The following is a 21,863-nucleotide window of genomic DNA, read 5'->3' as shown; positions in this document are numbered from 1 at the left end:
TGCACATTTACATTTTTTAAAGTTTTTAATAAACATGAGAAAAAGTTAAAAAAAAGACTTAAAAAAAATGCTTGTGCCATTTATTTTTTTCCCTTCTGTATATTTTATATGTTATATATTATATTATTATATTATATTTTATTATTATATTATATTATTATCTTATATTATTATATTACTATATAGTATTATTATATTATATATTATATTATTATATTATTTTATTATATTATTATATTATATATTATATTATTACATTATATTATTATATTATATATTATATTATGTTATATCATATATTTTATATATTATATACGATAAAAAAAAATTTTTTTCAATATTTTTAAAAATATGTTTCTTAAGTTTATTTTTAAATATATGAATATATTATTTAAATATTTTAAATATATCGCTGTTTAGATAAAAACAAAATAATAAAATTACAATGAAACTTTTACGTTACGCAAAGAATATATAATGATAACAGACAGGGACTCAACAGAATAAAAACAGACAGGGGCTCAGAGAAGATACGGATGAATGGTGTCATCACAATTATTTCATTGAGCTCCTTTACAATAATATTTAATACCCACATGGCTTTTGTAAATTTACAATAAAATATTTTTTCTGAAAAATACTTCGTGAAGAATAAAACTCATAAATGCATACATACTCTTATCTACATCTACACATAATCACACTTACATATACAAAAATACTTACATATATATAAGATGTTTAGGATATTAAAAGAGAAACTGCTTTTCAAATTTTTTATATTGTTATTTTTTAATTGATTCCATAATGACGCGCCTTGGCCAATAATTGAGAATTTTGGCACTTGCGATTTTACTCTGCTCAAGTGATAGTTCTGGTTGGAATTTGACCGAAGATTGAATTTTTGTGAAAACGCCAATGTAAAAATATCAGAAAATACATTTGGCAGCAAGTTATTCTTATATTTATACATAACCATAAATACTTGAAGCGAATTAAGTTTTGATATATTTAATACATTCACTTCTGTTTGTTCCTAAGGCATTTATATACATCGAATTAGATATTTCTAATAACACCGACGGCCATTATTTTCTCGAATTCGCAGTCTTGATTACCAGTAACTATTTTATATGATGTGAGGTTGAACTGTATGTACAACTCTAACGCTTTTTCACCCGTCAGATCTATTTTTCTTGAATACTGTGTAATCTTTTAACTGTACAATAAATGAGTTTCAAAACCGTGTTTCGGTGATTCTGGCTTTGACTTTTTTGGCCACAAAATTATTTCTCATAAATTTGGAAAAGTCGTTGTTACCTAATGTATATATATCCATAAAGTATATTGGAAATTTTAATAATTGAAACTTTGATAAATAAATAAAAAAAAATTTTTGTTTATAAACTCGCAGTTACTTTTAAAATATTGTATATCCAATCCGAATATTTGTTATACCCATGTTATAAAGGTATTATAGAAAGTTTATAAACTTTAAAAGACCTAAGTATCTTTTAATAATTAACTTTATTTAACATATTGTATAAGCTTATGTATTTGATGTTTTGGTAGTTATAATTCAATGATTATGTGAATGTAAACAATGTTTTGTTAAAGCAATGTAAACTGTTGCTTCAAAATTTACGATTATGAATTTAAATTTATTTCGGAGAGTTAAATATGAGACAGTAAACCATAATATTTTTTTACTTTAAATTTATTTTTAAAGTTTAAAAAATAGTATTAGTGTACAGTGAGGGATCTAGAAATTTTTCGTCAAATGGCAAAATATTTTTGTATTTTGTATAATATTTGTGTCTCCTAGAAATAAAAGATTCTCTATTTCTAAGAACTTGTAGGAAATTTGGATTCTGAGAGTGGGAGGGAAGGGGAGGGAATGCTTCTTTCCTTATTCCCCTGGATCCGTCACTGAGAGTGTAGTTGTAATAGTGATGAACAGATTTTTAAAGTATTGCTTTTTCAAGGAACATTTTGTGCGGCCGTGGCGCAGTGATTAGAGCGCTTGCTTTGTAAGCAGGAGATCCAGGTTCGAAACGAGCTCTGGATAAATTTTCGCGTCACCGTAAGGAAGGAGGCGTGAACTTCCTGGTTCAATGCGCTTCCGCGGTGCTCTGTGACAAGACCGTTAGGACTTCTTGGCGCATTTTAAAAAAAAATATATATAAAAATAAACAAAGAATTGATGCATTGGAAAATGCATCAAGTTTTTAAAACATCTTTCTTTTCTTTATAAGCCATTGGTTTTTTTATTTTCTCCACAATTTTCAAGCCTGTTGAGGATTAATATAACTTTAGGATATAACCTGTTTAGGATTAATATAACTTAAACGTCATTGTTATATTTTTTAATGAAATAAAATTTTAAAAACGAAGCACTGCATTAGTCTCATTTTTTCTTTGCAAAAATAGAATGTTTAACAAACAAGCAAAAAAATAAGTATTATTATTGAATGCTTTCCATAAGAAACAGATAACAAATATTTTTAATAACATTAATTTAACATGACTTTTTTAATATATTTTCCATCATCATTCTATAATCAATTCAGTTAAACAAACAAAGTAAGAAAGTATAACAAACACTAGAACGAAGAAATACTTTTTCTTTTTTCTGGCTTTAAACATTTTATCTTTTTTTCTATATGAAATAGGAGATTATATAATGCACTATTCCAGTTCATCGAAATCCACCATTTCATTTACGCGACTTTACAAAGTTTGCAAAAAGTAATATACATTTGCTACTGATTGGTTACAATTAAATACCACACTTTGAAAGTAAATTAAAAGTTTCATACCGTGTTTTGAAAATAAACGTTTTTTAGAAGTTTAAAAATGTAAAGTTATACTTCTCTTAGCATATGTCTACTAGATCTAGGGTTTCTCATTTCCCATAAATTTAGCACTCCTGGATTCCCAGTGTGTGGCTTATTTATCCCGGGATTTTCCGGGATTTCCTGGCATAATTTTCACTACAAAAACAAGCGGTTTCTGAAAACTTTATCTTAGCACGCTAATCTATACTACTATTTACAATAAAATATTGTTCTAAAAAATATAAACAATCAATTGATTTGTCACTTGTCACTTAATTGTTAACGAATTTTACCCATATATAAACCCGCGGCAGAAAAAGCTCTTTCTGATTCAATTGATGTCGGCTTGATGGTGTTGCATTAATGTGGATTATCCAATTTTTGTTCAAGTGTCAAAATACTTTTGCCTAATAAATTTGGAGGAATGAAAGCATGGTTTCTGACCCATCAATACCTTAGATTGAGGCATTGATGGGTCAGAAACCATGCTTTCATTATCACGACTCACTTCAACTATTTCATTATTTGATGAACTAGTGCTAGCATCCTCTATGTGCAACCTGGTATAAATTTTTTTTTGCTGTTGCTTTTAATGCACGTCCGTACGGTAAGAGTAGTTTGGAGTTGATATTTGATTCCTGATTATAACTAATTGGGTTGTTTAAAAATTTCAGTAGTCCAATTAAATTGGCATTTCTGCGTTCTTCAATTCTCTGCTGCACAGAGTGAAGCAGTTTATCAGCTGTCAAATTTTTTTTCTCCGCCAAATCGTCTTAGGTGAAGGTAATTACACCTTCTGTGTCAAGTAGAGTAGCATTACTTCTACCAAGTCTTTCTATTCCAACTTTTATCAGTTGCAGAGAAATTGTTATGGCGTTCATAATCGCATATTCATCTTCGGAGATATTCAGAACTTCTTTTAAATCAATCGTTGCTTCTAGTATACACGTTTTTACTTTAAGGAATCTTTCTAGCAGTAGATTTGTAAAACATTATTTTAAGGAGGTGATTTGCGGAACATTCGAACCACTTTTCGAGCCTTCTGAATTGTTAACGCTATTTTGTAAATCATCAATAAACATAACGCCTGTTGAGCTGTATGACTCATCATAAAACTCATCGTAATCACTCAAATTCTTACCAGAATCTTGCTGCTGCGATACAAATACAATATATTTTGCTGAAGAGTCTGACTTTTTGCAAAGAACATCACGTACTGCCAAATGAAGTCCGTGGGCATAACACAGCTGATGTTCAATACCACTTAGCCGTCCAAATTTTTTCATTACGGATGCTCCGTCACTGACACTAGCTATGATGTGCTTTTTAATTGATAAATTGAAATCTGACAGTTTATTTTCAACCAAATCAACAATTTTTTTTGCAGGAAGTGATCCAGAAATTGGAGCCAATCCCAGGTTCCAAAACTTTGTTAATAAGTGTAAATTTACATTTAAATGACATCAATTTTTTTAAGACGTATATTCGCCCAGAGTAAAGTAAATTGCGACCCTTTAAATATTTCTTTTGCTATCTCTAAGACCACAGTTTGTTTAGCTAAATCAGATTGTTTTTTTATCATACTCGTAACATTTTTTAGTAATAACATGTCTTATTCAGACAAGGATTTTCTAATAAATTCACTTTTTCTTATGGCATTTATTGAGAAGCCATCCACCGTTGCTAGCTTTGGCACAATTTCCTCGATAGTCTGCTGTTTAACAAACAATGTGATTTACTTTTGCACAATTTTATTTTCCGAAACAATATCTTCATGTTGATGCTTCATATTTAAATCCAAATCTTTCTGTGCGTTTTTTAAATGACGAAGGATCCCACTTGTCGAAAATGCCTTGCACATTATCTTTACATTGCACTTTTTTCAAATTGCAGATTCGCCAGATTTTACTTAACAATACTGCCATGCTTTCAATCCATTTACAATTGACATGGTATAACTAAACTGATTCATAAAATAACTAAAGATAAAGTTATAAATATTTCTTACATACGTATGCTATCTTGCGTATATAAGAAATATTTTACGTATGTAAGAAAAAAAGACAAATAAAGACATATATAATCTTACGTACCTTATATGTCTTTGTTCGCCGTTTTTTAAATACAAAAGTTTATAAATACTTTATAACAGAAAAAGTTTAACTTTTCAATAATTAAGAGTTTTAATTATCAAACTTATTTTTTTTGTCGCAAGAAATCTTTTTTATATTTTACTCCTATTTTATAATAACGAGAAAAAAAGAAATAATCGCATTGCAAATTGCAATGCATTATCTGAATTTGATAATATAAGATGTGAACACATAAAAATGCAACTAAATGCGATAATATTTTTCTTATTTTTGGTCAATTCAGTTCAAACAGTTATCATATGTAAAATTAAAAAAAAATTATGTTCTGGGATAAAACAGTGATATCCCGGGAAATCCCGCTGCCACTTTCAACCCCGGTATCCCAGGAAAATGGGATCCCAGGATCCCGTTTGAGAAACCCTACTTAGATCAGTTGAACTAAAAATAAACCACACATTTTCTACGTTTTTTTAAAAATGGCGCATATAACGTTTAAAAATAAACTCCTCATATATACTGTGGTTTGGTTTTATTTCTAAATTTCTGTGCCTAGACGTATATTCTTTTCTGACTCACTTTGAATATTTAATTTTTTTTTAATGTGTTTTTAGTGGTTTTCATGCCTGCTGTTGCGCTGCATTTTAACCATTTTAGTCTTTTGACAAGTGCTTGGTTGGTGACTACTTGTATATAGTTAAATATTTAAATAACATGTTTCTCAGATTCAACTTGTTTTTTCTCATCTGTTCCAATAACTATTGCAGTGATACCCAATATGATTATGTTTTTTTTTCCTTTATCTTCTGTCATTTTGTTCCATTTATTGCTGCGTTTACTTGGTATAGTTTTTTGTTCTTTACCATTGATGACCATGTAACTGGTCCGTTTGTAATTGTTTTTTTAATAGTTGTTAGTTTTGTTTAGCTAATTTCTTTTTTATGAATAAATTATTCGAAATATTATTCAAAAAGGTTTATAAAGTTCATTTTTTGTAATCTTTTATTAATAATATTTCTGAGTTTTACAATTTACTTTTCAAGTTGTAAATGTGGTTATATTCTCAGTTGCATTTAATCCTATTTTTTTAAACATTTTTATTCGCTGCCTCAAGCTTTGCATAAATTAATTTTGTAAAAACAAAGAAAAACAAACAAAAGAATATTCATAAAGTAAAATCACCTAAATTTGGTCACCATGTAACATTGGTCATTTAAGATTATATAACAAAAAAAAATTTTTCTCAAATATGATTTCTTGGCACTTTATTTTCTTGTGCATAACATTCATAAAAAAAGGACCATGTTTATTAGGCCACTGCCAGTAGTAAGATTTAATAAGAGTCACCCTGGAAAATGTTTTTATGCTATAAATAAAAAAATTCCAATAAATATAAATTTAAAAAAATTAATGACTATTTAGGGATTTGAGTTCAAACTAATATTGAATCATCTGTTTTAGGGATGAGGGGCGCTAGGAATTTTGATAAACAAAAAGTTTCATAATTAGAATGCCGAAGTCATAATTAAAACACTTTAAGCAGGAATTTTTGTTTTTACAGTATTTATGTTTTCATTTTACACTATTTTTAATGTAATATTAAATAAATATGTATATATATATATATATATATATATATACATATATATATATATATATATATATATATATATATATATATATATATATATATATATATATATATTGTAGTAATTGTGTAAATATATATATATATATATATATATATATATATATATATATATATTGTAGTAATTGTGTAAATATATATATATATATATATATATATATATATATATATTGTAGTAATTGTGTAAATATATATATATATATATATATATATATATATAATGTGTGTGTGTATATATATATATATACATATATGTATATATATATATATATATATATATATATATATATATATATATATGTATATATATATATATATATAATATATATATATATAATATATATATAATATATATATATATATATATATATGTATATATATATATATATATATATATATATATATATATATATATATATATATATATATATATATAATACATATATACACACACACTTAAAGGGAAATGCCTAAAATAATAAAAAACCTAAGAACTCGTAATGAAAGCAAAAGGTATGCTGGTTTGCCATCAGAGCTTCCAATAAGTGATCTTCCAACCTACAGACAAGTGATTCAATATTCATATCTTATTTGTAAAAATATGTATGAAGTAACAAGTATTAGTTCTCCAGAGATAACTTCAAAAGTGACAAATGAGTTGATCGGTCTGTGGAGTAGAGTTAATCCTAAGCTTCCTTTGATCCACCAGAAGTCAGTAGCCAAAAAAATTTCTAGACTTCTTAAGAGAGTTTTATTTGCTGAAGGAAAATGCAAAAATGCAAACAAAAACAAGGAATATCTTGATAACAACTTTGAGCATTTGTTTGATTTGTCTTCTTGTGGTTGTGGACTTCCAGTTTTAGCTTGCAATAATAGGTTAGGAAAATTGGTAATTTCATTTTTATATGCAATGCTTATTTTAAGCTTGTGCTAAACTTTATACAAATAATTGTTTATAACTTGATATGATATTTTTTTATAAGTTAAATGCTAAATTAAAAAGATTGTATTGGATGATTTTATATAGTTTTATAATTTTAATGATATGTTTTTGTTTTCAGTTTTTCTGTAATGCTTTTTTATAAAAATGATATTAAAATTATTCTAATAGATTTTAAATATTTTTATAATGCATGCAATTTTTTTATGCATAGATCTGTTAAGTGTAAGAATCCTTTGGATTTCAAAACTAATAAACACACTTTGCTTGTCTCTGTGAAAGCGGCAAAAAGGTAAATAATTTTAATTTTAAAAATTAGACTTTTTTATAACTCTTTAATCTGTAATAATTCGGAGAGCTATGAGTCTGGTAGTAACAATCAAATACACGTCTGAGTGAAAAAATAGTGTACTTTTCTTCCATTTTGTCAGCAAAATACTTTATTTTGTTTTATTATTAATAATAAAAAAGCCTAAGAGATGGTTTGAACTGTAATTTTCTTAAGTGTTTAGGATATTGTAAAATATATTTGAGACTATTTTATTGTATTTATTCTATTCTAAAGTTACTTTAACAAGTTTATTATTGAACTGAGTAAATGCCTCGTTAAAAAAGTTTAAAATTGTTTTAGGTACCACCATTGAATAGAGAATATTTAAAAGATCAAAAATCTAAAATTGGAATAACAGGAAGATTTCAAATTGGTACAGTAGATAAAAAAACAGCTGCCAGAGAAAAAAGAAAGCAAGAAAGAGAAACTAACGAGCAGATAAAAAGATGTATTAAGTTGCCTGCTGCGGAAATTCAATGTGATTCCAATCTGGATACTGAGTTATTTGATAACAATAATAAATTTGAATCTGATCCAGACTTTTCTATAACCGTGCCAGTTGAAAAAAATTATACTTATTTAACAAATTTGGCAAAAGCTGCTATACGGTTTGAAATTAGCGATGCTGCAACAGCTGCATTGGCAACAGCTGTATTAATAGACTATGGTATTGTAAAAAAATTTAATAAATCACAAATAATAACTGAAAAAAAGATTTTTGGAGAAAAAAAAAGAATCAGCTCTATCATAAGTTATAAGCACTTAGCTGATGTTAAAGAAGTAAAGGTTATTGGAATTGATGGAAAAATTGACAAGTCTACATTAGTACATTCTGTCAGTTATAACACTAATGAAGATCCTATTATTGTTGCTTCAACCAAAGAAGAACATCATCTTACATTTACAGCAGAATATGAACCAACAGCACAAAATTATTTGACTCATGTAGTTATACCTAATGGAACTGGCGCTACCATGGCAAACGCTACTGCAAATGTTTTAACAGAATATAATAGTGCTCAGAGCTTAATTGCTGTTATTGTAGATAACACAACTTCTAATACAGGTGCAGATAACGGTTTGGTTATAAAACTCGAAAAAATTCTTAAAAGAAGTTTGCACCTTTTAGGATGTTTGCTTCATCAAGTTGAACATCCACTGCGACACATTATATGTGAATTAGATGGAAGTACAAATGGTCCTAAGTCTTATAAGGGGCTTATTGGAGATGCTGCATCTCATCAAACTCTTCATAAACAGCTATTGGTTGAGTTTGTTCCCATATATTCGGAAATAGAGTTGTTTGTTAGGAGTGAGGTTATAAGTGATCTTACTGCAGACCAGAGAAAGCTTTATGAATACTGTGTGGGTATCTCAAAAGGTTTTATATCTAAAAAATTTCTTTCAAAACAACCTGGACCAATTTTTCATGCTAGATGGCTAACTCTAGCCTTAAGAATAATGATGGTTTATGTTAGGACTAATAAACCATCTTCTGAGTTATTAGTAATAACTAAATATATTGTTCAAGTCTATTGTGTAATGTGGTTTGCTATTAAGCGCTCCGGAAAATACAAAGATGCTTGTTAACTTTTGTACAAAACCATTCAATTAGTCAAGCTTCAAGACAGCAGGATTCAGAGCATTGTTTTTAAGAACATACAAGGTAATTCATATTGTTGTTTGCAAGAAAATTTCCTTTACTGCATGCTGCTGGATGAAAATCTGAATATAAGAAATCAAGCCCTCAACCAAATCCTTAAAATAAGAGCATTGAAAGAAGACATTACTTTTAAACCAAAGCTTAAGCCGAAATCCATAATGAAAATAAATTTTGATGCTGAGTCTTGGGATTATCTTATTTCTGTTGATGATATTCAGGTTGAGCCCCCAACAACTTATTGCATAACGTCAGAAAATCTGAGAGAGGCTATTAAATCAAACCTAAAACTTTGTGTAATAGATATGCCTAACAATTCTCAATCTGTGGAGAGAGCAGTCAAATTAACCTCAGAGGCATCTAAACAGGTTTATGGTTACGAAAAGAGACACAAATTCATTTTGACTAAAACCCAAATTCGAAGAGAGAATAAAAGAAACGTAAAAAAGTGTGACTATTTTATAAAATAAATGTCTAGTATATTAGTTATACTTTTTGTTTATTTGTTTTTTTCTTTAACTGCTGAATGAAATATTTACTGTAGTCAATAATCTAAGTATAGTTCTATTGATATTAAATTCCTAATTACATAGACTTCAAGGGCCGGTTTTCTAGGGAGGGGAGCAGTTGGTGAAATGGATACAGGCTCCACGATTGAGGGGCCCCCAAACACTAATGAACTTCCTATTAAAACTTTTTTTTTTGTAATTAATTTAACAACTATTCAAAATGACTAAAAATACGCATACAGTTATTGTAATTATTAAAAATTTGGTTTAATCTCAGTTTTCAATAGTTTTTCTGCTTTTTATTTTTGAAACCATTTTTTTCAATCAACTGCAAAAATTCAAGAAGCCTGTTAGTGTAAAATTATATTTATATCTGTGGGCCCCTAATATTATTATTGCACCCGGGCACCAGAAGTAGAAAACCGGGCTTTTAGATCGCTAAAAAATAGGTTATAAAACATATCAAAATGGCTGAAAAGTGTGATTATTAAATCCAATTTCCCGAAGGGATAATAACTTTAAAAAAAGTAAATGTTATTGTTTTGTGTTATTAACATTGCAATAAACAAATGCCAGGGTGACTCTTTATGATTTAAAATAAAAACACCTAGTAGGCAGTGGCCTAATGTTTATTTGAAATCTGTAAAAGAAATCGTTTGCAAAGCGAAAGTTTTGAAAATATTTAAAGCACTCTCCGTGCCTGGTCTATACATATCATCCCATCGTCGGTGCTATGACCGGCCCATTATCGGTAAACTAGCATGGGCCAAGCCAAATGTTGCTTAATGTTGTGAATGCATGATCCATTCATGGCAGCCGTTTTTCAGACGGTGTTTAACAGCGATTCTTCATTTTAATGTTACTTTTAGTTCATTTTGTTTGTTTTTCACACTTTTGTTTTTAATAAAGAACAATACTTAACAAATCTGAAAATTTAACTTAAAAAGAAACGAAAAAAAGGAAAACAAAAGGTTTAATTGAATTAAGTTGACGTTTACATACCTAAAGAGGTAACGAAATAGAATGTAGACTGTTTTGAGTGTTTAATGTTTGGACGCTTTATGGTATAGGTAACCCTGCATCTAGACCTCTGTCGTTTTATCTACGTTTTTTTAAGATAATTTTAATTTATCGTTTTTAAGTACTGCCTAAAAAGAGTATTGTATTTAAAACGCAGATATTATTATTAACCGAATTTTATTTTTTATTACTATTGTTAATGTTTAAATAACAGTTCAATGCCAGAAAATACAAAAATAGCAAGTATATTTAAACAGAAAAATGTAATAATGTGTTCCAGGTTACTGTCGCAATCGGACTAAAATTTTGACAGTTCATCAGACGATTCCTCGCCATCTTCTTCAGGACGTTTATTACCATGATTGTTGCAGCTATTGCATTTGCAAAAATCTATGCCAAATACACTATCATTATTGCAGTAACATTTTATTGTGTGACAATATAGTATTTTAATATAGTATAGTTTTAATATAGCTCTAATATAGTATTTTAAAGGTATAAAAATTATAAAAATCAAATAGTTCTACAAATGTTATAAGGCTTTTAGTAGCAAGTTTTGAATATATGGATTTATTGAAGAAACTGCGATCAAAATTAAGTTTTTTCAAACCTAAATTGTTATAACTTTGTTAATTTTATTAAAACCAAAACCATTTTGTATAAAACGGAAGGTGTATCAACTACAAATTTTAATAGCTAAAAATTTGTTATAGTTATTTAAATAGTTTTTAGCAACAGGGGGCTGTAGGGGGCACTAAATAACTATTCATACTGCAAAAAAGTTAATTTTTCTTAAATAAAACAAGCTTATATTAATAAAATTTGTAACTTTTATATAAAACGAACTCAATTGATGTCAACATCACTGCCAAATATGACAGATGTATTTTTAAGTTTATGGTAGATGATGATCAGACCATCATCTACCATAAACTACTTTTCTATTATTAAAACTGACTAATTATTCACCTACCTTTCTATTATTAAAAATGACTAATTGACATAAAGATTTTTGCATTTTTTAAAACTAGTAAAACTAATATAAAATACAAAAATTGTATTTTTCAACTTCACAACATACACAAGCGGTTTATACATTGACTTAGAGTGATAGACGTGTGCCCCCACCCCCCGCCTCTCCGACCTAAAGTGAATTTAGCAAAATTCAATTAATTATATTAGTTAAAATGAGAGAAATGAGTAAAAAACTTATAGTAAAAGTTATTGGTAATAAAAGCAAAACTATATATCGCTTTGAAACAAAACTTTGTGACTAATTTATCTTGGTTTTTAGTAATTGATCAAAATTTTCATTTTCAATAATGAAACTTAATAATAATCATTGTTAATAATAGACACAATGAAAACGTAAGCAATAGCCGTCTATCAAAAAATCTGCAAGTCACACCACTTGCAGGTTCCTTTTTGCAAATCACACCACTTGCTGTGAATTAAATAAATCAAGATAAAAAAATTAAAAAAAAATCAAAATTTATATTAAAGAGTACTTTATTATATTTAAACAAAGTTTTTTTGTAATTTTTGTAATTGTATTGTTCCTTCTATTTTTATGAGCCTTTATCTAGTAATAGTATTAGTAGTAGTATGGAAATCTGCAGCACATTTTAACAAGGGTTTAATGGAGCAAAGAACGTCAGCGCCTTGTGGTGGTGCCCTATAGCTGTTTTGCTGATTAGTTGTTCAAATGGCAAGCGCTATCTTGAACAATTTTACATCTTTGGCATTCACTATCTGCATGGAGAAGTCATAAAGAGATAATACAAATAGTAAAAAAGTGATTTTGAGGCTGATATTTTCTTATTATTTTTCGTCGTAATTGTGATCAAATTTGATTACCACAAGATTTATTAGATTTATTATTCGTGGTTTGATACATTGTCTTTAACTGATTTATGCGATATTTTATATTGCTGAATCATATCGCCTCGCTCACGTCTACAATCTAATGGAGTGATGTTAATTTTTTGAATCTAAGTTAAAAATTAAAGTCTTTTAAAAGCTCATTTCAAGTAATCAAAATTTTGCATAATTTAAAAACTGTTAAGTATGATATAGGTGGACTTGTTTAAGTCACAAAAGTTGTCTGTTCTTTGAGTATCTCGCTAACTGTTTTCGAGAAATACATTTTATATTGTTGATCCAAATATCTTCTACTGCAATAAAATTTAAAGGAATCATGTTTAAGACATAAAAAAATTAACAATGGAGCATAAATTGGTTTCAGATTCTATAGTATTTAGATAAAAGGTTTTCAAAAAAATAAGCTGTTTTGCAAAATAGTGCACTTATAATTGCAATTTATAATTTTTTGCAAAACATCTTTTACTATTTGACTACCGGAAACATGGTAAAAACCTTCATTTTTTGTTGATACATAAAATACTTGCATCCAGAGTTTATTAAGTAGTTTTTCAAATACAACCAGCGCGCACATTTGTGTTATGGCAGTTGTATTATAAAAAACCTGCTTGTAGAAAATTTTGTAAACTTTGAAATTTTACTGTTCCAAGCTTGAAAAACTCATGATAGTGTTTGATAAAGATAAAACAATGTGTTGGATATATTTGAGATAATTAAGTTATAATTATCCTCAAAGACGGGCAAGTAAAAATCTAAATAATCCACTGCCTTACATATATGATCTTCAAAATCCATAGCTGTCCCTCTTGGTAACTTGTCGATAGCAATAAACTGACTTTTATTCATCAGCATTAAGTGTACAATGTTAATATAAATAGCTTCTTGCGCTGAACCATCGAATCTAAGAGTAAGATAACTATTACTGATATCCCACTCTACTGGGTGTAGGTCTGATATATGGCCAAGCTCAGAAGCTATTTCCTTAAAAGTGTTAGACTGAGAAATGTCCTAAAATTCAACACAAAAATATTGTACAATTTTCTCAAATATGAATGAAATGTTAACTGTAGGTATATTAAACAATAACATGCCAGAAGGTTTCATTCATGTTTTTGATTTTTAGTTTTTTTGTCACCTGACCTAAAAGCAACAAAATTGCATACATTTCATCTTGTTAAGTCATTTTTTAACCGAGCAATTGCATATTTATTTTCTCTAATTAAGCTAAAAGGTATTATGTTGGAGCATTACTTGTGTTACCGTCTTTTACTATAACAATATGTACTTAATTTTTAGTTTACATCTCAGCCCTTAAAGCTATAATAAAATCTTCTTTTATTTTAACACTTTGCCAGAAAACTTTTAATTTTTATAGCACGCTTCTTTAATTTTAACTGACTATATTTAAAGACTAATCTGAAAACCAATTTTTATTATTTTTTTCCTTACAGTAAATTTTCTTAAAACATAAAATCAGCTTTCAAATTTGTAATACTGCTTCTAGTAGACAAGAGTTTACTACTCATTGGAGATAATACATTGATGCATTTTAGTCTCACAACTGAAGAACATGAAAAAGTGTCAACAATGTTGCTAGGGGTAGATTGTACGGACTGTGTCAGTGTCAATACTAGTTTGTGGAAAGTAAAGAACTCATTCTAAATGACAGAAAAATGTTAAGAATTTCTTCAAATGCCATACAATATATGGCATATGAAGAAAATGAACTCATTCAGAAATATATAAATAATCAAACCATGTGTTGCTTATATTCAGGATGGAGTAACCATCATTTATTGACACGTTTAATAGAAAATAGTTTTTTTTCAGAAATTAAAATCAAACCGTTATAAAAACCATAAAGATGAATTGAACATAAATTCAATTTCTTTTACTTCGCAAAACGAAATTTGTTTGCGAACTTTTATTTTACGTTTTTATTTTACAAAACTGTTTTTTCACCAAAAATTCTTTTAAAGCATTTGTGTAAAACGTTCTGCAAAATTTTTTATAAGAAACTGAATGAAATTAAAACGCGCACGGTAGACACGACAACTGTGAATTTTGTGGTCTATAGCCGCTTGGGACACTTTTAGAATAGGATCTTTTTGTTTCAGACTTAAGGCAAAAACAAAAAGATCCTATTCTAAAAGTTTCCCAAGCGTAAGCTGGTCAATTTAGAACCTAATCACTCGATGTTTAATAACGATACTAACAACAATTAGCGAGATTCTCGAAAAACGTTTACTGTAAAAAATGTATGTAAAGCAATTACAAAAAAAAGATATAGTTTAGTCGCACACAGCGCCGTGATAATTCATTTGTAAGTAAAACTTTCAAAGCTTTGCATATTATTAAAACTTCAAAAAAAGAAAGTAATTATAATTTTAACAATGATTTGTTAAAGAGTCATCTAAATGAATTTTTTTGCTAAAAATAATTTTTCATTTTTGCTATTTTATAAATCATTTCTTACGAAAGTTGTTAATTAATAAAATACAAAAACTTTTTTTTAATTAACTTAAACAATTTTGTTCCATAAAAAACTACGAAGATGTAAGTAAATGTATTATTGCTGGAGATTTTCAATCTTATCCCGAAGCAGTTTACGATTCTGAAAATCGTAGTAATTAAATACGCAACACACTCTTTAATCATCTAACTAATTTCATAAAATCAAATAGGCTCTTTTAAATCAATATATTCAGTGGCGCTGGTCCAACATACATCTATCAACATAAAACCTCTCTTACTCATCGTATATTGATCGCATCGCAGCTCAAAAAGAGTCATTCTTATCTTTTAAAACAATAAAGTTACTCACCCTTGGCCTTTGAATTTTAGTGATCACTTACCAACCGCTACTAGTATCGTCGTTAGACATAGTAATCTATCAACCGTAATAAATAGCATCATGCATAAATATAATCATTTTCCAAATAATGCATAGAATAACGAAAGCTTTATTAACTTGTATAATTATAACCTCTCCATAGCTTTCAATAACAACACCTCCAATAATAAAAGATTTGAACAAGAATTAAAACAAACAAGCAAAAAATCAAAAGTGCTGCTCTATTAGCAGTTAAGCAGTGCTTTTAACAAAGCAAAATCTGTAAATATTCAAAACCGTTGTGGACAACGGACCTTACGAAAGACAAAGAAAATCTCTCATTTAACTATAAACAATGGCAAAAACCTAATTATAATAAAACAAAAGAATTCATTGAATACAAAAGATAAATCCTTCCACGTAAACACTTCCGTAAAGCGGTTGAATCAGCTCATAACAAAAAGATCCACGAAAATACTATAAATATTGAAAATCTTCTAACTGCGAATTCTCAGAAGTCCTGGTATAACCTTCGTTAATTCAAAACTAAAGCAACAATTCGATTATTTACAATTAATAAATAAAACATAAAATATATCATTAAAGAACTTAGACAGCATTTTCAAACTCTACTCGATACACCTCTTATTACAAATAATTACAATAATCCTTCTCAAATCCCACCTCTAATATTATAATTGATATTATAAAATGGATCTTACAATTGAATAGTGATAAGTCCCAGGTAGATTTGTGGTAAGTGCTGAACATCTCAAAAACTCTCATAATAACAATCTTTTATTGTGGCTCGCTAAATTCTTTAACAGCATTCTAACAAATGGAAAAGTACCAAACGATGTATTAACTTCAACAATTGTTCCACTTGTTAAGTCATATAAAAAATCACCTAATAATCCAGAAAACTACCTAGGAATTATTATTTTACCCATCTATTACAAACTTCTAGAATATCTAATAATACTTATATGTCCTAGTATAACCATTCCCATCAATTTAATTTTAAAAAAAATAGCCATTCCCATCAATTTAATTTTAAAAAAAGCAGCTCTACACTTTACCCAAAAAATTTTATTAGTGAAACTGTTAAGCGCTATAAAAATAATAACACGTCTTTATGTATGTGCAGTTTAGATGCAAATAAAGTTTTTCATACTTGCAACTGGGATTTGCTATTTTAGAAACTCTATTTCCAAGAAAACCTTCCATTGTCTGTAGTACACACAATTTCATCGCTTTATCCTCTAGTACAGCAAACATATCCTATAAAGGAATAACCTCAAATGAACTTGCTCTGTAACAAGGGGTGCAACAAGGGTCTATTTTATCGCCGCATTTATATAATGTCTATATTGAAAGCATCCTTAATAAAACAGTCTCAGAACGTAAAAAAGAATTAACAACATTTGGCATTTATACTGGTGTAACTGCATACCCAGATGATGTAATTTTGCTAAGTCCTACATTCTCTGGTCTGCAAGAACTGATTAACAGATTTCAAATATATGGTATATCAAACTTTATTAAGCTTAACTCTGAGAAAATGGAATTTCTGATTTCTAGAAAAAGCAATATTTCTAACAATATTATTCAAATAACAGAGCTAATATATACCTTCAAAATAAGTTAAAACATCTTAATATACGATTGGATAACGATACTAGCAAAAAAAAAAATTGCAGCACACCGAAAAACAAATTTAAATGAGCGTATATCTCAGTTTCAATCGGTTGCAATAGCTCTAATTGATATGGGGATTTGTTCCTAAGAACCATCAACAAATGTCAATTTGTACAATACTTTAAATGTGCCGAAGCTCATATATGCAAATATGACATTAGTTTTTTTCAAAATAGAGGCTGTTAGAAGAGCATATTTTTTATCAAAATAGAGGCTGTTAGAAGAGCATATTGAAAATCATTTTTCTGTATTTCGAAGCACAGTAAAAACTATCTGCATTCATTTTTTAAAATAGAGGATATTTCAACTTTTCTGCTTAGGAACAAAGTAAATTATTTTATCAGGCTATTGAAAAATCAAACTTGCTAATCACTGATAATTAATCAATTACAGGAAGTACAAAATAAAAGGTTCTTTTTAATAGAAGTGTTTGAAGCCTGCAGCGCACTTGGTTTAAATTTCGACCAGTGCATGATAAATGGCAAAAACATTAAATTCACGCAACATATCGAAGACCTACGATGCGATGTTGTGTCGATATTGAATAAAACGTTCCAGTTACAAAATTTGTAAGAAAAGAGAGAATCGTTTAAAATTTTTATGGAAGAGAAAGTTCTGAGAAGTCTGATCCAACAATTTGTGGAAAATACGACCGCTGGTTATTAGCATTTAATTCTAACAACAGCGAGAGCCGTGTCGTTTTAGCTGATTTAAAATTAATTGGTGACTATTTTATTATAATTTATTTTACCTGCAATTAATTGCCGGATGTTAAAAAGAAAATATAAAAAATAAATGTATATAAAACTATAACTTTAGGACTTTAACTATAACTTTAGGAAATTAGTTTGATAATACTTCATGATATTTTTGTGAAATTGCGATATGCTCCGATGATGATATATTCCAATGTGTTATAGAGAGGTTAATTTTTTGATATTGCGTCATTGGAATGTTGAGTTTATAATATTAAATGTGTTGATTGAAGTTATGCGATGATATTAAAAGTTTGGTCAAGCTAGTTATTTTCATTTAAATTAAGTTTATATTGAACGCTATCAAAATACATTTTGTTACAGTAGACGACTTTTTTAAATAAGATTTAAAAAAATCGTCTACCATTCTTTTTCTTTTTAAGAAGAATTAAAAGCTGCAACTTTTTTTTATTTTAAACTCTTCTACCAAAACTGTAACACATTCAAAAGTTTTTGATGTTTGATAAAATTTAAAACCTTTACTCAAAGTATGACTCAATCAAGTTAGAGCAGTTTTTTTTTAATTATATACTCTTATCTAGGTATTTACAAGTGACTTATTATGAGAGTGTTTGTGCTTTAAATCTCAATATAAACCGCAAGTAATAACAGAAATAAGTAAATTCACAGTTAAAAAAACTTAATGCTTAGCTGGTCTTATAATCAGTAATCAAAATATTATTGGTGTACCATATTCTTACAAAGAAAAAATTGCAAAAGATTAGGTAAGCAGAGTAGTATTTTAAAAAAATTGCTCAAAAAAACAGATTAGTATTGAAATTTTTTGAATCAAAGCGTTTTTTCGTAATAATATTGAAAAATAATTTTAAGGAATTATTGCAAAAAAAAAGTCAAAAATCATTTAGAAGGAATAATGTTGAAAATGCCTAAACGAAATTTTATCAAATTTTCGATAGGTAGAAAATGCAAGGATTGTTACTACATTGACTGACGAGAAGATTGAACATGCAAGAAGTGCTGCTACATTGAATATGGTTTTGGGCAGGCAGTCTATCAATTAAGAAAATTAAATCAAAACAATTTTTATAGTTTCTGACATTATTTAACTTTTTTTATTATTTCAATGTTAATCATTTTTTTCTAATTTCAATCTTATATTCCATACTTTTCTTATATAAAAAAATGTAATTGAATAAAAATCATTTATTTAAAAAGGTAATATCACTTAGATGAAAACTTTAAACAATCTTATACCATTTTAAAGAGTCTCTTGATAAGCAAAACAACGAGTGTAATGTTTAGAAACCTAAATAGACACTGGAAAGGTGTTTCGTGTATAATAATTTTGTCCGATATGATCAAATGTTTAAAAAAAATTAAAGGCTGAGTTTTTTGTTAAATTATGTTTGTATTTAAATTTTACAACTAAAACATAAGAAATTTTGAAACAAAATTTTATTACTTCATAAAACTAAGTAGTTTATAGCATCAAATTTATTTTTTGTGCTAATGTTCAATAAAATGATAACTTTTAAAAAACTTTTTAAATTATATTCAACTACCCTATGTTATTTTACTAAAAAGAGCAAATTAAATAAATGTGAACTAATAATAACTTCAGCTGAAAACTTTGACTAAAGAGAAGTAAATATTCTTAATGCAACATCTTTTTATCAAATTTTCATTTTAAAAATTTTTCAATAAAATAGTGAATTGTGTTGTTTTGGTTTAACATTAGTTATTTGTACCAATAAGTTAGTAATATCTGAATTGTATAAATAAACAAATGAAGTTTATGACAGTATAAAGTTAAATCATTAAATGAACTTTTATAATGATTTAAACTCAATACAATATATAACTCTGTAAAGCTTCAATCCGTAAATATTGTTTTCATTTTTATTGTTATTTAGAATTTTTATTTGTTTTTAATTTTAAATTTTGATTAAAATGTTTTTTAATTTAATCTATTATTGAAACTTCGTCATATCAAAGTTTGGTAAACTTTATACAATTTTTTTAAAATTACTGATTTTTATAAAAGATTGGGAAAAATTAATAAAAATTTTCTAAATAATAAAATTTAAATAAATTTGGAAATCACTGAACATAAAATAAATCTCAAAACTGCTAAAACTGATGTAATAGATTTTACTTTTAGTTTCTGTTTTAGTATTAAAAGTATAAAAAAAGCTTATTTTTGATTAAAATAAACTTAATAAGCTTCGTGAAAATTACAAGAAAGCTTAACTACATAGCTAAAAAATCATGCATTATTATAGTTTAATTACTATTAAAACATATCTTATGAATTTGTAATACAGTGTGGGCCATAAATAGTTGCTAATAAGAAATTTCCACTAATCCATCTGTTCGGAAGAATAAAGTCTGGCCAATCTTGAGCTAACAAAGCATAATGGGGTGGAGCGCCATCCTGTTGTAGTATAATATCTTGCTTTCGTTGATTATTGAGTGAAGGCCATAGATAGTCTGACAGCATTGAAGGATAGCTTTAATCTGTTACAGTCCCTTCAAAAACGAACAGACCAAATAAACCGTTAGCATTTAAAACCTGCCCATACACACGAACTTGGACTGTTGACACCTTTTTCCACAATGTTAAGGGGATTTTCAGCGCTGTAATAAACACTGTAAAGTCAGTTTACAGACCAATCATATATGAAAATTGCTTTATCTGACCAAGTTATTGAATCAAGAACGTCATAACTTTGATCACAAATTGCTAGCATTCTTTCGCAAAATTCAACATGTCGATCAAAGTCATCTTTATTTAGTTTATGAACTAGACTTGGAATGTAAGCCTAAGTTCAACTTATTAAAAATGAGGCGTAATGATGAACGGCTTATTTGGAGTTGCAGTAAAGCACATGTGTTGATGTTTTTGCACAACCTTAAAAATTAAGTTTGATTTCTTCTTTCTTAGCATCTGTGGTCACGCTGACTGGGTGTCCTGTTCTTTTAGCATCCATTACTGTTTCAATTTTCCAGTTTTATAGTCCAGTTCTCAAAATTGGCAACTAATTCGCAAATACATAAAGATGAAGGAGCTGCAATTTTAAGTTCTTTACGCCAAGTACGTTAAATTGATACTGGAAATTGTAAGAATTAATGATTCTTTACAATCCATATTCTTTATTTCAACGAATAGCGGTTTCCATTCATTGACTAAAATCAGAAATTAATAATGAGTGGCATTTTTATAAACTTATTTATATATATTAAAAAATTGATGCAGTATGATTGGCAAACTTCATTTTTGTTTGTTGCTATAATCATTCTTTTTCAGTTACCAACTTATAGCCCACTCTTTATATCTTTATTATTTATGTATTGTAAAACGTTTTTTTACAACATTTTAAAACAACACAATTTTACAAAACAGTAACAAGTTTGATTCTATTATAGAATCTTTTATCTTAAACATTTAACAGGCTACTCCACTTCATCTAGCAGTAATTGGTGGGTATGAATGCGTAGTGAATATTCTTATAAAGAATGGAGCAAAGGTGAATGCAAAAGATTATAAAGGTCAACAGCCTATACATTACTTAGCAGCATCTACTAAAGATGATATAAGAGCTGAGAAAAATAAAGGAGGTTTGTATTTAAGACAATTTTTTCTTTCATATTTAATACATTTCTAATTTTAAAAACTAATATGCATTAACATTTTTCATAT

The 21,863-nt window shown here is 27.8% G+C and overlaps 2 protein-coding genes across 3 annotated transcripts in view; both read left to right on the top strand.

The window, feature by feature from the left end:
* Positions 1-21,863, top strand: part of LOC136078210 (transient receptor potential cation channel subfamily A member 1-like) — a 132,012-nt gene that overhangs the window by 17,533 nt on the left and 92,616 nt on the right. For both annotated transcript variants that reach the window (XM_065793441.1, XM_065793440.1), the window contains exon 3: positions 21,616-21,781. In XM_065793441.1, coding sequence (XP_065649513.1) covers positions 21,616-21,781 — 166 coding nt within the window. The remainder of the gene's footprint in view (positions 1-21,615; positions 21,782-21,863) is intronic.
* LOC136078212 (uncharacterized) lies at positions 7,726-10,054 on the top strand. Its single transcript, XM_065793460.1, has 2 exons — positions 7,726-7,807; positions 8,147-10,054. The coding sequence occupies exon 2, from the start codon at positions 8,822-8,824 to the stop codon at positions 9,434-9,436; it is 615 nt and encodes a 204-aa protein (XP_065649532.1). The 5' UTR covers positions 7,726-7,807; positions 8,147-8,821; the 3' UTR covers positions 9,437-10,054.

The sequence above is a fragment of the Hydra vulgaris genome, chromosome 03 (assembly GCF_038396675.1).
Source record: "Hydra vulgaris chromosome 03, alternate assembly HydraT2T_AEP".
NCBI classification, from domain to species: Eukaryota; Metazoa; Cnidaria; class Hydrozoa; order Anthoathecata; family Hydridae; genus Hydra; species Hydra vulgaris.
This window is presented reverse-complemented; position numbering and strand designations above follow the sequence as displayed.